Raw genomic sequence first — 16013 nt, 5'->3', positions numbered from 1 at the left:
TAAGAGGACTGGGCCAAGTAAAGGGGCTGGGACCAAGCTCCATGAGCTCATGTCACCCCTGCATGTTTCTGGGGGGGAAGTGCCCAGGGGGCAGCTGAAGTCTGGACGTGGAGAAGTGACCCCTGCCCAGCTGGTTATGTTGACATTTTCACTGTTTTTAGCTTCCTTTTATCTCTGTCCTATCCCAGTGTTCCTGCTTCTGGTCTGCTTCTTGTGTGCCTGTGCTCTCTCCAGATCCTTACCCAGGTCCAGGCTGGCCTGTGTGCTTCTGCAGGGAACTTCCCTGTTTGCAGAGCTCTCTGAGCTTGGCTTATGTAAAGCTTTGGGAGAGGAGAGACACTGAAACATGCTGAGAGTCTAAGCTGGTGCTTCCTTCTTTTCCCCGAGGTCCTGGAATACATCTGGATGCTTAATGGGGAAGCTGACAATCCAAAAACCTATCTGGAGGCTGAATTTTGTGCCCACAAAAGGGGAGGGCAAGGAATGAAGCAAAAGCAGTTAGCATCTCAAGTGAAATCTTATTGTAGTCATGTTAAAAGAAATGAGGGACGGACATCAAACTCTGGAGAGGATTAATATTACTGTAAGATTCTCACTCATGCAGGGAGAGAAATTTTCTGTAATCTGAAACATTTATCAGCTAGTTAAACTGATAATTTTTGGCTGCCAACTCTTTAATTAGTAGATACTTATTTAAGACATATTTTTATACTTCTGTTTTGGTGGTGATGTGGCAGAGAATTTTGGGTGGGTTTGGTTTTACTGTGTAGGTTGGTTTATTTCGTTGATGGGGTTTTTCTGGGAGTTTTTTTGTGCTTTTTTTTTTAGCATTCATGAGTTTAGATACTGACATTTTAGATTCATTCATGCATATGTGAATGAAAGTGAACCTTACGGAGAAGCTGCCATGTCAATCAATGCTTTGTTCACCCCAAGGTAAAATTTGGAAGAAATACACACTTTAGTTAGTATTTTCTGGGAACAGAAGTGAAGCCAGTGTTTCAGACTGCAGGTTGAAGTTTCTAAAAACATGAAGTATTGTGTCTCTTTTCCCTGAAAAATAATCTGGAGGGACTTGCACAGATAATGATAGATCCTGAAGAACATTGCCTAGGGGGGTACCTTTATGCTATTCCCTCTTTTCTCTCCTCAGTCATCTTCCATCCTTTTTCTTCTGTTGTCTTCTGGCTTTGGGCTTGCAGCTTCCAGCTCACTCTTAGAGACACACCATATTTCTGTCTTATGTCCCATGGTGTGCTGGATACTCTGAGATTTTACCTTTTTTTCCAACTTAGCCTACTGTTTTCTGGAGCACTCTGGTAAATTTTGTAGACAGACTCCTTCAGGAAAATCTGTCCCATTAACATGAGGCGTGCATGTTAACTCAGGAGCCTTCTCATGTGTGTGCTTGATCTTTTTTGGCATCACAATTCCCCTTGCAGAGAGTTAAATAGTGCTGAAAAAGTCTGCCACAAAGGGAATAATGAATTCATTTTCTCTAGCACCTACAAACAGCAGCATTTGTGCCCACTTGTCGGCATCAGCTGATTTCTGGTCTTCACAGGTGATTTGTTCAAGTGTTTCCCCGTGCTCATAATGGAGAAACTATTTTTTTTCCTTTATATCAAGTCCCAAGTTTCCTTTGCTTTCCTGCTGAGCAAGTGCCTGTTGGTGCATCTGTCCAGCTTGTCAGGGCTGCTCTGGGTGTCAGCCTGTCCTCTGGAGTATGAGCTAGCCAGACTGCCTGGTCCGTGGCACCTCCAGAGCTGCTCAGGGTGTGCTCTGGCTCTGGCTTTAAATGCTCCCACCTCCTCATGCCCCTTCCTGAGGAGCAGCTGCTCCTCAGTGAGCCTGCAGGGCCGTTCACCTGCCAGCTACTGCCACCCTCATTGCCCTGGGGGGAGGCTGGGGACACTGGCACAAGTGTCCTTCAAGTCCGGGATAACCAGAGCGCTGCCCCCATCCACAGGGCCGGTCCTTCATCACTGAAAGCAGTCAGTTTGACCATGCTTGATTGGCCCCAGTAGTAGTACTGTGTGTCCCTAATAATCTTCTTGTCCTTCTGGTGCCTGGAAATGTTTTCCTTGAGGTCTTGTGCCATAATTTTTGCAGGCACTGAGGTGAAGCTTTAGCCTGTAGCTCCTTGTCTTTTAAGCCAGAGAATTGACACTTCAACCCTGATAATGTAGGGCTCTGTGTGTCTAAAACAGGAGCATTTTGGAAGTGTGAGTGCACTTGGCTAAATCCCAAAAAATTGGGAGCCCTGCCTGTCAGTGCCACCCTTGGTCTGAGACAGAATGACAGAGCTGTCAGATGGATAATCAACAAAAAATATTAGAAATTATCATTTAGTTCCTTAGATTTAGCAGATGAGGACTGTTTAGCTAATACAATTAGAGAAGAAAGCATATGTGTTTTCCTTGTTCTAAGTAATTATTTTTCTGTACTTTTCTATTAATTTAAAAATTCTTCTCTTGAAATTGCCAGGAACTTTGGACATTAAGTGATTATCAGTGATTTTATTTCTGAGTAGTGACTAAGACAGTGTCTTGCTTGTAGAATATAGGTATTTTGTAAAAGAGCTGCAAGTGCCAAGAAAATCTATTTCATAAGATTGCTGATGGAAATTTAGCCTTGAGTATTATCTGAACTTCAGTAGGTAGAAAAAGGGTGGGAATTAGATTAACTTGGGTAGGTTTTTTTGTTTTGTTTGGGTTTTTTGTTTTGTTTTGGGGTTTTGGAGTTTTTTTTCTGTCTGAATACAAGAAAGGTGGTAACAGGGAATTGTATACTGGGACTGGGACTTTCACTTTCCACTTAGTTGCTTAAGTTCTCTTAACTTTGGCACTAAAACCTGCTCAATCTAAGTATGGATGCTCTTAATGTTTATTTGATGTCAGATATCTTTCTGGAGTTCATCAAAGCATTATGAGTCGGTGGGAGTGTGTCTTTCGATGTACCAGATAGTGCCTTTACTGGAAAACTTGGAATTCTTTTCTGATGAGCACTCTGAGTTACTGTGCTTGGGGAATAGGAGTTATCTGAAAGGAAGCTGACTTTTTGTGCAAAGTTTCTGTGCTTCCTATTTTATCATGTCAACAGATGGGAAAAGATAGAAATCATTTTTTGGCTAGACTATCACTGCATAGATTTCTAATTTTATGGTTTAGGTCTTGCAGAAAAGGAATGTTGTATTTTCTGTCTTGTCTTCAGGAGACCAAATTGAGTTTTATAATGCTTCGTCATGTACTAAATTTTTAAAATTTCTAGTAATTATTTTTCTTTTCTTTTTTTATAATGTCTCCATTTAGCTCACTTTTTTTTTTTTTTTTTTTTAGCTGAGCAGAGAAACTTGAATTAAAGTGCTTCAGCTGAGGCCTTATCAGTGCCAAGTGGAGTGGAAGGGCATCAGCTGTCTTTTTCTTGGATGACATGCAGAGGAAGAGCTATTGATTTTGTCCAGAGACAGTCTGAGTCATGGCTTTGTCAGACAGCTTTATTAGCCATTGGTTAGCTCAGCTGAGATATGATTTTTGGCCATTTTTGACTAACATCAAAATCCCAGCGGGAAATCAGAAGGTGCAGTGCACTTGCTCATGATAATTGCTGTGGCAGCCGTGGCAATCTGACAATTTCCTTAAACATCTATCAATCCACTGTTACAATTAACTCTCCTGCTAGACACTGACTCTTGGCAAAGAGATGGTCCATCATCCTGAGATGGTCCATCATCCTAATCTTCCTTTTCTGCTTTGGGCAAAGTAAGCTGCCTGGCTGAAAATCAAAAGCTGACCTAATGCATTTGTTATAGGAGGAGGAAATAAGAAAGATAGAGGCTGAAACAATCTTAGCTGGACTGTGATCAGTGGTGCTCCTTTTCCATTAGATCTCCTAAGGCAGATGTATCATCTTATTGAGCCTTAGGAAAATGAAGTTAAGCCAGGTTTTACTGATTGTGAAGTAGCTCATCTGGGAAGAGCATCAGAACGTGGTGGGAAGCTGTGGTTATTCAGCACGTGCTGCTGGGCAGTGCCCGTGCTGGGGAGAAGCTGACTTGTGGTTTCTGTGGGTGCAGTTCTGTGTGTACGTGGGCTGTGCAGCCAAGGCCTTGGCACTGGGTGATGCAGAGATGGATGGAACCAGGCAGGCTCCCTGGGACCCTGACGGGTGGCCATGGACCCATGGAACAAGAAAACTTTGCACTGCTTGTCTAGTACAAGGTGGATGGACAATACAAAATGAATAAAATCTGTATCCCTCCTTGTTGTCCTTAAACACAGTATCTGGGAGCAGATACATCACAGTCTAATTTGTATTCAATTCTAAAATGACTTCAAAGGAGTCTTGACATACATACAGGTCTAGTTCCATTTCACTTGAGCATCTGCTCTCAAGTTTGCTGTTCCATAAAAGTGTTGTTTGTGCCATCCCTTAGAAAGGTTGGGAAACTGGGAACTTCCACCATGTGTTCCATTCATACAGTATGGCTGTGAGACCATGGGCAGTTTTATTTTTTTAATGCCCCTGAGATTCATATTGTATGAAATAGCCAGGTAACTGTGATCTTCCATTGGTAGGTCCTGGAAGAGCCCTGCCTTTCTGTTGACTCAGGATTAAGCCCTTTAACTGCTGTCTTTGCTGGACAGTAAAAAGCAGTGTATTCTTCACAGCAAGGCCCTTAAAGTGGTGGTTGTACTATCCATTCTGTCGTTGTCTGTGCTAACACATGGGCAGTATTCAATCTAATACAAGGGTGGCCTGTACTGCTTCATTTTGGATGGAGCTGTGGCTTTTTTAGTCATTTCTCCTGCGATCTCTGTGTGTCAGACCTCTGTCTCCAGCGTTGTGCACACAGACAGGTTTGTTTGGAAGCCTCCTCCCTTGGAAGCACACAGGAAGAGATGCCTGGAAAAGGAAAGGTGTGGTATAACTTGTACGTCACAGGTTGGAGCCTGGGACATCTTTGTGCACCTGCTCATTTGGCCCCTTCTGTCCAGCTGGATGTGTTGTGTTTGACACTGGAGGAGCTGAGGTAGCTGCCAGTGCTCTGAGTGCTCTCTTTGCATGGAGCTGTCAGTCTGTGGGTGCAGCTACCAAATCTGCACACGCTGAACACAGTGCTGACAAAGGCAGCATTGCTAAACTCCTCTGTTTCTGTGCTCTGTGGAGGTGGTGACATGGATCTGAAAAGGATAAGGATGCTCTGTGTTTACAGAGACATTCTGTGATGCAGCCATTTCAGAAACTGAGCTGGAATTCATAGGTTTTTGCATAGGCAGAATCCCAAGGTAGTCATGCCAGACCCAGTTAGTAGTTAAGGATTACCTAATGGTGTGTTTTATCTGTCCAAGTAACTGTGATTGTCTAACTTATTGGATAACATAAAACATAATTCAGTACTCATGTACAAAATGGCAGTCATGTGAATTGACAAGAAACTTGTAAGCTCTGAATTAATTCACGGCTTAGTGCAAGGGAAGTTTCACTGATGCTTCTGAAGATGGAACAGATCTATTGCCTTCACAAAATGTGCTTCTAATGTTCTTGTACACTCTCTTGTGAGACAGAGCAGATTGCAGATCTGTGTAGGAAAGGAAATTTAATACCAGCACTAATGGGAAAGTTTTTATGAGGTATTTAAGCTTTAAAGGAGTAAATATATTATCATTTAAAGACATATTTTATGATACTACTTTTGTACTGTAAGTTTAATTTTATATTTGCATTACTTTGCTTGAAAAAAAAAAGGAGCATGTCCTTCAATATCGGTTGTATAGATGGAAATATTAATGTACCACATAAGTGTTCTCTCTGCAGTTCTTGACATTATTGTCCTCTAGCTTGATTTGAATCCTTACTTGTGCTTGTTATTCTTTGGTTTAGGACCAGTCTGTAGTATCAGTATTTTTTCCTTGTCTTTGTCCTTCCTGCTGATGTTTTTTTCCCCATTTCTACATGCTCAAGTATCAAAGAATGGTGTGGTAAGTACAAATTGCCAGTTGAAAAATGTATATCTAGAAAGATAGATCTAGAAAGAACTCCTTCAGAGTTTGAGCATGAGCATCCTAAGGCATCTATGTAAAAGAAGTTAGTTTAGTTGTTGGGCAGTTGTTTGCCATTGGTGACTCACCTCATTACAGAAGATGTTGTCACAGTGGCTTAAGAAGGTTTCAACATTAAAGTAGCAGCTTTAATAATTTTTTTCTTTATTTTGCAAATATTTAATCTAAGGTTTTGTGGTTTTCATGTTTTTATAGCACTTTCTGACTCAGTATTTTATTGTTGCTGTTGCTTAAGGAGAGTATTACAGTGCCTTTGAATTCTAGGAGTCAGTCCATGGTAGGAGAAGCTTCAGGCAGCTCAGTGTAGGTTTGCCACTGTAAGTTTTGCAGCCCGCTGAGCCGTGTGAGCGGTGTGAGTGCTAAAGCAGTGCCCTTGTGCTTGCAGAGAGCCACATCCTGGAGGACGTGAACCGCTGCATCGTGGCACTGCGGGAGCAAGACGCCGAGGGCCTGGACCGCGCCGCGGGCGCCATCCGCGGCCGCGCCGCCCGCGTGGCGCACGTCGTGGTGGGGGAGATGGACAACTACGAGCCGGGAGCCTACACCCAGGGGGTCATGGGCCACGTGCAGCAGCTCTCCGGGGCTGGTAAGGCCGAGTGCCGAGCTTCCATCGCCTGCCCCCTTTCCTTGGTGCGCTGCCTTCGGCAGGAATCCCGCGGGTCGCTGCTGTCATGCGCGGGTGCCGCACCTCTGGTTCCCCCCCAGGTCTCTCCCTTTAGCCGGCTGTTGAGTTAGGATGAGACCATGCGGTTCAAGACTAATTTTTAACGTTTAGTATGAATTCCATGATCTCTGTAAGCTTTCTTGAGTTATGGAACCCCCTGTTACTGGCGTCCTTAACGCATGTAACATTGTTTGCAGACTCGTAACTAATGAGGTAGCAGCTTCCCACTTCGTTGTGCTGGCCTCGCCACGCCTGCTCGTAGCAGATGGAAGGCCAACTCAGAGAAGGAGCTGCATGATTTCTGTGTACTTCCACTTTAAAGACTGTTAAGCAGTAATCAGATGTCCCAAAAAGTCTTCAGTTTTGTAAAACGAATTTGAAACTTTCTAAAATGTTTAGCAGTCTCCTTTCCATTTCCATAATATTAAAAAAGAGGGCATCCTATATTGGAAAATGCCTGTACTGGCCACAGGGGGTGTAACTGCACTATTCTATAAATGGTTCCTGTGTTTTCCATAGATGAATCTCTGACTTTTCATAATGTGTACTTAATTTAAAAAATAAAATCGATGGCATTCCCAGTACTTCCATGTTTTAAATGGTTGCAAGTCACATAGTGGGCAGTTAAACTGCTCCTAAGAGGTTTTCTGACAAGTCTGTACATCTCTAGAATATAGGATTTGGCTTCCTGAACTCAGAGATCTAATTCCTTGCTCTTTCAAGCTAAACAAATGTCGAGTACCTTACATTTAACTGACATTTTACCACAAGAAAAGACAGGAATTTTGTTTGAGCTCTTTCTTAGTAAGTTCAAATATGTCCAGGGCAGAAATGTCCTCATGTGAACAGGAGTAAACTGACATTGCAGTGAAGTGGCAGAAGAGAACAGTGGGAAGAGTTTGAAATAGGCTTGCCTGTTTTTTATCTTGTTTTCTGATATTTTGATGGGAAAATTGAAAAATTTTCACCATTGCACTCCTTTCTTCATGATTTCTGGAAGGACTGTGACAAATACAGAGAGGGAAGCAGCATAGAAAAGCATAGTTTAGATTCTCATGTAAAAGCTGAGCCTGTTTTTCTTGAAACTGATAGTATTTAAAGGCATTGGGAGTTGACACTGATTTCTGTTCTGTTGCCTTGCTTTGACAGTACCTGAACCTGTCTGTCTGCAGAAGACAGGGAGGCATAAAACTGATGGTGGTTGGAATGTTTGCTTCTTTCAAGGGACATCAAGCATGGTCACATCTCAAATGACTTTGCAGTACTTCAAAGAATTGGCTGTCTTTATGTTGTTCAGTAGGAGTGCAAAAAAGACATACTTTTCATTTTCACTGTATTTCCGTGATCTGCAGTGAACAGATGTTGAACTGTGAGAGGGCTGCTCGGTTTTGTTTTATTTAACTTTTTCAGCTGACAGGTAAAGTGTAGGTAGGTTGCAGCCCACAAGTGTAACCTAAACCATTCTATCCCAGCTGGGTCTTTCGGGTCCAGATGATTGCAAGGGGAAAGTTCACCAGGAGAGAACTCTGTATTTATGCTGCCATAAACTCCTCAGTTAACTTCCACAATAACCTTGGGTAGTGAAGAGTATCCTTAATGCCTAAGGAAGAGGTAAAGTGTAAAGTGTTACTCGTGAGAAATTACTGTAGGCAGAGTATAGCACTAGTGAAAGCAAAATTAAAGACAAAGGGCATACATGGAAATAGCAGAGAACTAAAAATAAAAATGGAAGAGTGAATGGGAGAAGAAATAGGAAAGATGCAAATTGGAGGTAACAGAAGGTAGAAAATGTGCACAAAGAGGAGCAGATATATTTACCGTTTGTTAAAACCAAGATCAAGGTTAAATTGTAGAATATACAATGAGGTAATGTATAAGAAAAGAAAGATATTTAATTCTCTGCATTGCAGTATGTGAGGAAAGAGCAAAAATCGCCATATCTGTCTCTTCAGCTGGAAGGCATCAGACGTATTTAAAATAAAGTGAGCTGTTCAACAGTAGTATCTTAATATTGCCACAAAATGATTATTAAAAACTGGAGTTAATTTCTCAGCTCAGGTGTAGTCTGGTGTACATATGAGCTGTGGGCAGCCAAGTGCCTTTCTACAGCACCATGCAATGGAGGGTCCTCTTTCTCAGGCGTATTTATCCTGTTCTTCTGTTTACCCCTTCCCTTTCCCTGAACAAGAAGGAAAACCCTGAGAAGACTAACAACAAGGCTCTGTAAAAGCCCCATCTGTGGTGAGGAGCTGTGCTTTTAGAAGTTAAATAATACCAGAGCTGAAGTTGTCTTTGCAGCCCTGACATCCCTTGGTTTGCCCTCTGTGTGTGCATGGCATGCCTTAGGTCACTGTGGCTGTGGGGTCACAGCCAGCTGTGTTACCCAGCAGCTGCTTTGTGTAGGTCACTGCCTGGGCATGTGCCAGGGCCATGGATTGGGGCAGAGAAGGCTCCTGTCCACAGGCTCAGTTTAGAGCCACGAGACTGTGGGACAGAATGGGTGAGCTCGTGCTGGATGTAGTTACAGAGGCACCTGATGGTCTTGGTCCTTCTGCACCAACTCTGCAGAGTTCCAGCTGATAGCCAGGCCTGGAGGCTGTGGTCTGGGGGTGCAGGGATGCTCCCCAGCTCCTGGTGGGAGGGGGGAGCGCTGTGCTGGCTGTGCTGGTGCCACACCGCTGTGACCCCGGGCTGTGACCATGTGCTGTTCCCTGTCCCCTGCTCCCAGTGTCTGGGGAGCAGCTCTGTGGGTAGGGAGGAGCTGCAGAGCGTTCCAAGGCCCCGGGCAGGTGGCTGTACGTCAGCACGGAGCCTGGGGGACCCTGGAGAAGATGTTCAGCCATGTGCTGTGTTCTTGGGAGGCAGTGGCTTTAGCCCAGCAGCGCCTGTTTGACTGTACAAGGGTAAAGTAGTTGAGCTTGAGGCTGTGTTCTGGTGTGGTTAAGGCTGTGAAAACTTCACTCCTGGTGCCTCTGTCACTCCTCACGTCTGGCACTGTTTGTTAGATTGAAATATGCAGATTGTTGCATTTTGGTAGGGTTTGTGTACTGTTGTATCAAAGCAAAATGAAACTTTTAGAAACTCTGTTTATAAAATCCTAAGGTATTTCTTCTTCAGAACTGGAAGGGTGATCTTGTTCTGTACTTCTAAATACCAGTCTCCTCTGTTATTTTATTGCCTGCCAGAGTCTGCAGCAGTTAAATTTAAGTCAACAATTTATATTATGGCATATATCTGTTGGTAGAGTAAAAGGTTTGTATTGTAAATTTGGTCTGCAGTTCTGCTTTAATGCTGAAGTCTAATGATATACATATAAGTGTAAAAACATAAAATCTTTAGTTACTTTGATGTCTACAGATCTTGTAAAAAAAAAAAAGGAAAGGGTGGAGACAAAGATATGAAGTATTTTAACTGCCTCAAGTCTGCAGTGGGCCAAAGACATTTAGCTTTTAGACCTTTTCTGGAGTGCTTGGGTTTGTGTTCAGTGATTTTCTTTAAAACCTTCACAGCCTTCAGTTACATTTTGGCAGCATGTTTTAACATATTATGTGCCAGTATGAATGAATTTATCTAGTTACACTAATGTGTGTGTTTGTTTCTTGGTCCCAGGATTGCTATTGTGATCACCTCCCAGTCTCCTCTTTCCCTTCACAGCCCTTTCAGTGTGGGTGCTTCTACAGCCCTATATTAAAACTGATCCACTGCACCTGAACCAGAGCTTTCTTGCACAGTAATTTATTAATTGATTCTCCAGGGTGGACTAAATCCACTGCATTGCTTTTCTCTGGGAAGAGGTAATTTACCTTAGCCATAAAAAGACAGTGGTGTTTTCATCATGCAAGCCTCCTTCCATCTTGGGCTTTTTATTCAGCTTTTCCATTTCTTGCAAGCCTATGTGCACCAAGCTAATGGCTTGTATTTTCCTGGCTGCTTCACTTGCCTTTTTCAATTCCAGTTTACAGGTTTGTCACAGCAGCTTATGTGAAATGACTGGCAGTTCCCTTTGTCCTCTGCCTCAAGTGTTCTGCAGTAGTGATTGTCTGTTCTTCTTGGGAAATGCGGCTCTCTTTCACCCAAAAGACACCCTCCAGAGAGGAAATGCAAGAGGGGCAGTCTGTATTCTCCTGCCCCCTCTGACATTTAGTACTTATTTTGTCATCTTCTGGCAAAGCCACCTGAGCCAGCTTGGGCAGAGAGGAGCACTTCCAGAGACACTTCCAGAGACTTCCCTGGCTTTTCCTAAGGGTTGTCTTCAGATCCAGAAGATGGGATGAATGGCAGATGAAGGTCCTTACCTCTTGTTGTAGAACAAAAGATACAAATATGACTAATTTTATTCTAAATTATTTATTTAGGGGTGGCTAAAATGAGGTGAATGGACCTTACTCATTCTGTGGGGCACACAAAAAATAATAAGTTTTTATTAATTTAGAAATTTATTGGTTGCATTAAGTTTTTTTAACTTTATGCATTAATTGCATAAAGTTTTTAATGAAAAAGTGTTTTTGTTGTTCATCACTATCAGAATAAGATCTAAAGAGAATACTTGGTGTTCAAGTCTGTTTAGTGTTCAGTGATTTTTACTCTTGCTTATGAAACCCAAAGACTGCTGAAGAGGAGGATTGCCTCCTGTCACTTCAAAATACATAAAAAAAGAAAATCCCCAAAACATTTGAAGAAGAAGAGAGGCCTGAGCATGCAAGCTTATGGGATTGGTGAAATAGTGAAATTGGTGCACCACCCAGACAAGGAACATTTTCTAAACAACTATTCAGCAGAACTATTGTAAGAGCTAAAAGGAAAAAAAAAATGGGCCAAGAAAAACACTGAGAATATTTGCATGACTTAGCCTAAAATATGCTTTTTGACGAGTTCCATGGTGATTGCAAGATAATGACTTAAGAAATAGCCCTTGATTCTTGAGGTTGTTACAGAGACAGTAACCTCCATTTGGTGGAGTCTGCAGTGAGGGTTTTTTTTTTGTAGGGCTCTGTTTGGATCCTTCTGTGAAATTCTCTTAAAAATGCTGGCTTTAGAACCTGGATGTTGCTTCTGATGTAAGAATGTTCTGAAAAATAGGGGGAAAGACCAACTTTTTTTTGGGTTCCAGGTAATCAAAAAATGTCTGTGAACATTGAAATTTCTTTTTGCCAATCTTTTCTTCCTTTCCTCTAGCTCAGAAATACCTTTGCTTCACTGTTAATAGCAGTGTAATGCCCATGTTGATTATAGGCACTGTGTGGGCATTCAGGTGCCTTTAACTACACATCTGCTTCTTTAAAATGCTGTTGCATTTAGTTATCCTTTAAAGCACTGAGAAGAAGCTGCTCTCCAGTGCACTGGTCCCCCAGGCTTGCTCAGTGCCAGCTTCAGAGTGCCCAGCAGTGGTGCACTGTTCAGGGCAGTCCTTGAACATCCACTCAGTCTCTGAGATCCTTCTCAAGAGAAATCCTAGTCAGAGCAGCCTTGAAAATGCAGCATTGTTATGAAATAAACACGTGTTTCTGAAGGTGAGAAGTTTGTTTTTGTGGTGTTCAGTTGAGTTTTGATGCTTTTTTGGTTGTTAGGTCATTTTCCTGGATTAGGGTGGAAATACCTTTCTGCTGCCTGCCATGGATTTGGCAGACGTGGTCTTGCTGGATCTGAGTTCCATGGGGAGTGGGAGGGAGGTGGGGGAAGGGTCTCTTGGTTTGAGTGACATTGGTGGAAGACCTGGAGAAGTGAGGCTGTTGTGTGAATTCGAAATGTTGCTCCCATGGCAATGAATTTGCCTCTTTGGTGAGGCCTGGTTTACCTGCAGTCTGATTTTGGAGCAGAGGACACCTTGAAGTCAGAACAGCACTGAACACCAGTGTTGTCTTTGCTTCTGCAGTTTCCACAGGCCCTACAGGGTAAGTGAGGATGGCAGTCTCTACTCATGGGCAGTAATGGCTTTTTTTTTTTTTTTTTTTTGTCTCTCCAGTGTTTTTGTGGGCTTGTGCGTTTTTTGTTGGTTGTTTGGTTTGTTGGGTTTTTTTTCAAGTAGAATTGTTCTTCTGTAGTTGTTGTGTGTGACATTTTGTGATAAATCTTCCCTCACCTGGAGCTACATGAAGAAGCGACTTGTTACTTTCCAATGTCTGTATAAGTTTAATATATCCCTTTTAATATATCTCTCTCTTTTAGATCTTAAGGAACACTAGACTGGTCTGGTTCAGTAGAGTCCCTTCATTAATGACAGCCCTTCCCTAAGCTGATAACAAGATCAGGGGACTCTGCTGTTCCTTTTACTGCATTTTTTAAACTGAAGCAAGCTCTTGAACTTGCACAAGGTTATCTCTATGCCCATATCAAAGCCATTCCTTTCATTTCAGCTGTGACTTTCATGCACAAGCTCTTAAGTACCTTGACCTCTGTAATTTTAAAGACATTTCATTCACTTGCAGTTCTGTAACCTTTCCAGTTATTTGGAATGTGTTTTCCAGAGCATCTGGGACACAGTTTTATCTTATTGCTGTTATCATAATGTTTATCTTGCAGTCTTGATCCTACAAGCCCAGATGCTATTGTTACTTTGCATTTTTGGGGAGTTTCAAGCATGCCGTATCTGATGCACTTGTCCATGGTTAACTTGCTGTGTCAGGCACTAGTTGTTTATTTTTTTCCTTTGCCAGTCCACATTCAAAGAATCCTTTCATCCTCTTGCCTTTTAGAACAGTGTAATATGTTGGAGATGGCATCTTTCTTACAGAAGCTGAGGAGTTTTTGTCTATTTTACAAGTTTTTTGCAGTAGGAACATTTTAGCTCTTAATGAGCAGTTTTAGCTTCACCTGATGTGTCCTGGAGCCAGCTGGTCACATCTGCCTCCTGGGTTATCCCAGTACGTACTCAAGTCTTTGGAGTACTTTGGAATTTACCACTCTTCTGACCATTTCCTTTTGTAACCTTTACATGTCAGAGCATGATTTGCCTCCTAAGCAGGATTGTGACCTGAGTAACTGGATTTCATAGATTATCAGTGCTTAAGAGTTCATTTTCTATTTCATAGTATCTACAAGGACTGTTGTGGTTTCAATTGTGAATATGAATCCAGTCTCAGTAAGGATTTCCTTAGGCCTGAAAAACTGCAGTATGTTTTTGTTCTTCAACTGTAGCTCATTCTTAAGTTCTTCATAGAGATAATTTCCTGACCAGAATTTACAAAAAGCACCTTTCACAGTTTTCATTTTTGCATGTAATACGCTACGTTTTATAGTAAAAATCATAATTTTGTGACATGCCCTATCATAATCAAAATCAAGTGATTGGCCCACCTTCCTCCAATAATACTTTCAACTACATACATCTAACTCTGTTTAAGATATTTTTAGTGATTCCTTTCTGGCAGCATGCCCTCAGCTCTTCGTGCTTCCTTCCTTAGAAACCATGAACTTTCAGATCTGGAAATGATGCAGTAGCTCTTGATGGGGGGAGCATATGCATAATTCAGTAGTATTTATATATGCCTGTGTATGTGTGCTTGGATTATCAATCTGTTAATGTAGTAAAATTGATTCTTGCTGCAATCATAAACGATAAGCTTGTCTTCATTTGTTCACCTTGTCTCAGTAAGTCTGTCACCACCATTCACTGCACTATTTGGAGAAGTGGCATTGAATTCATTATATCCCAAATAAATTTCTGTACCTAGGGCTTCTCCTCACTTTCTGAGGACCCTATTCTGTTTTCTACCATAATCCCCCTCTCTGAAGCTGGTTTTTCTTGCTGCAGGCTTTGTTTTGTGTCACAGTTGATGAGAACACCAGACCACGTCCTCAGTTTCGCCAGTGCTATTAAACAGCTGCAGTTGATTGGAATGATGCAGTAGGCAGCAGATAAAGTGTAAGGAATGCATCCATCAGAGCTGAAGCATTTGCCATGGAGCTTCCTGCAGGAATGTGCAACTGTCTGTCGCTCACACACCTTTTTGATTGTTGTCAGGCATTAAAAATTCAAAGGTGGGCAGCTTCAGTCAGCAGATGGAAAGGTCTGTACCTTGGGATTGTGCGAAGAAGTTGTTGCAGAATTCCTCACCCTTCCCAAGCACTATGAAACAGCAGCCATGCTTTGCTCATGGAACACTGGGCCTTAGCAGCCAGGCTAGGCAGTAAGCTGTTGATGGCCCTCCTAATCAGCAGGAATGTTTAGGGAACACCCATAGATGTTTCAACAGCTTCTTTAGTTGAGGGGTTTGTGGGGTTTGTTTCTTAGGGTTCAGTTTTATAATTTCTTTCCTGACCTGAAGCTTCAAGTGGCATTCCCTGTACCAGAACGTGCTTTCCCAGGAACCTTATTTTTGGTGTTGAGGGAGCCTTAAAATAATTGCCTGATACTGATTCCTTGGTCTGAGGTCAGAAGTGTTTAGTGAGCAATTCTGGATGATATCAGCATACTGTTGCTTTTGATATGCTTTTTTTTTAGGAAGGGGAGGCTAGATTTCAGGAAATACCATGAAGCAGATCTCTAAGGAAGAATTCATGGTAAAATAAACAATATTTAATGATAGCATGCCAAACATCAAAGTCAATACATGGATTATAACAGGAGTGCCAGAATAAGATGGGAAAGATCTAAGAATGTGACCCTTGGTAAGAGGATGGTACTCAGTGTGCACTTGCCAGAGTAGGCCTTGTCAAGCTCCAGGTGCTGGGGAAAAGCTTTCTGGAGAACAGAGGGTACTGAGGATGGGCTGGGCCTTAGTGCAGGTGCCTTGTGAGAAAGGGGAGAGATTGAGAGTTCAGTGTGGGGAGGTGGCAGCCAAGGGACAATGGACAGAGACCTGCAGCTTCCCCAGAGAGCCGCAGGGACTCTGGTGCCACTCACTCTTGGTGCCACTCACTCTTGGCACAGCTAAGGGCAGTGGCCTCAAGCTGCAGCAGAGAAAATCAGGGAGAGTGTGGCCAGAGCAGGGATTTATTCACTGTAGTGCAGCACTAGAACAAAGCTGCAGTGACATTTCTCTCTTTAAAGGTTGTCACAATCTTAGCTGGGCAAAGCTGTGACTGACCTGATGATGTGTTGGTCTTATGTCTGAGGAGGTGATATGCAGAATCCTTTTCAAATTACATGTGTAGGATTTTTTGCTTGTGTTAGATGCCAGCTGCCTTCACTTAAGTGCCATCTTTTCCAGGTAATGAAATGTTTTACCATGGGCATTCATACTCTGCTGTAGTAATCTCAAATTCTTAGAGAAGAGTTCTTTCTCTGTTTAGTGACTTGCTTGTTACTAGAAGTACACACTGTTACTATTAAGAAGGACTTTGAGTGT

The 16013-nt window shown here is 42.5% G+C and overlaps 1 protein-coding gene across 2 annotated transcripts in view; it reads left to right on the top strand.

Annotated features, from left to right (window-relative positions):
• Positions 1-16013, top strand: part of CTNNA3 (catenin alpha 3) — a 422479-nt gene that overhangs the window by 312852 nt on the left and 93614 nt on the right. For both annotated transcript variants that reach the window (XM_018920823.3, XM_018920822.3), the window contains one exon: positions 6448-6648. In XM_018920823.3, coding sequence (XP_018776368.3) covers positions 6448-6648 — 201 coding nt within the window. The remainder of the gene's footprint in view (positions 1-6447; positions 6649-16013) is intronic.

The sequence above is a fragment of the Serinus canaria genome, chromosome 6, assembly GCF_022539315.1.
Source record: "Serinus canaria isolate serCan28SL12 chromosome 6, serCan2020, whole genome shotgun sequence".
Taxonomy (NCBI): Eukaryota; Metazoa; Chordata; class Aves; order Passeriformes; family Fringillidae; genus Serinus; species Serinus canaria.
Note: the sequence above shows the minus strand (reverse complement) of the source record. Positions and strands in the feature narration are given on the sequence as shown.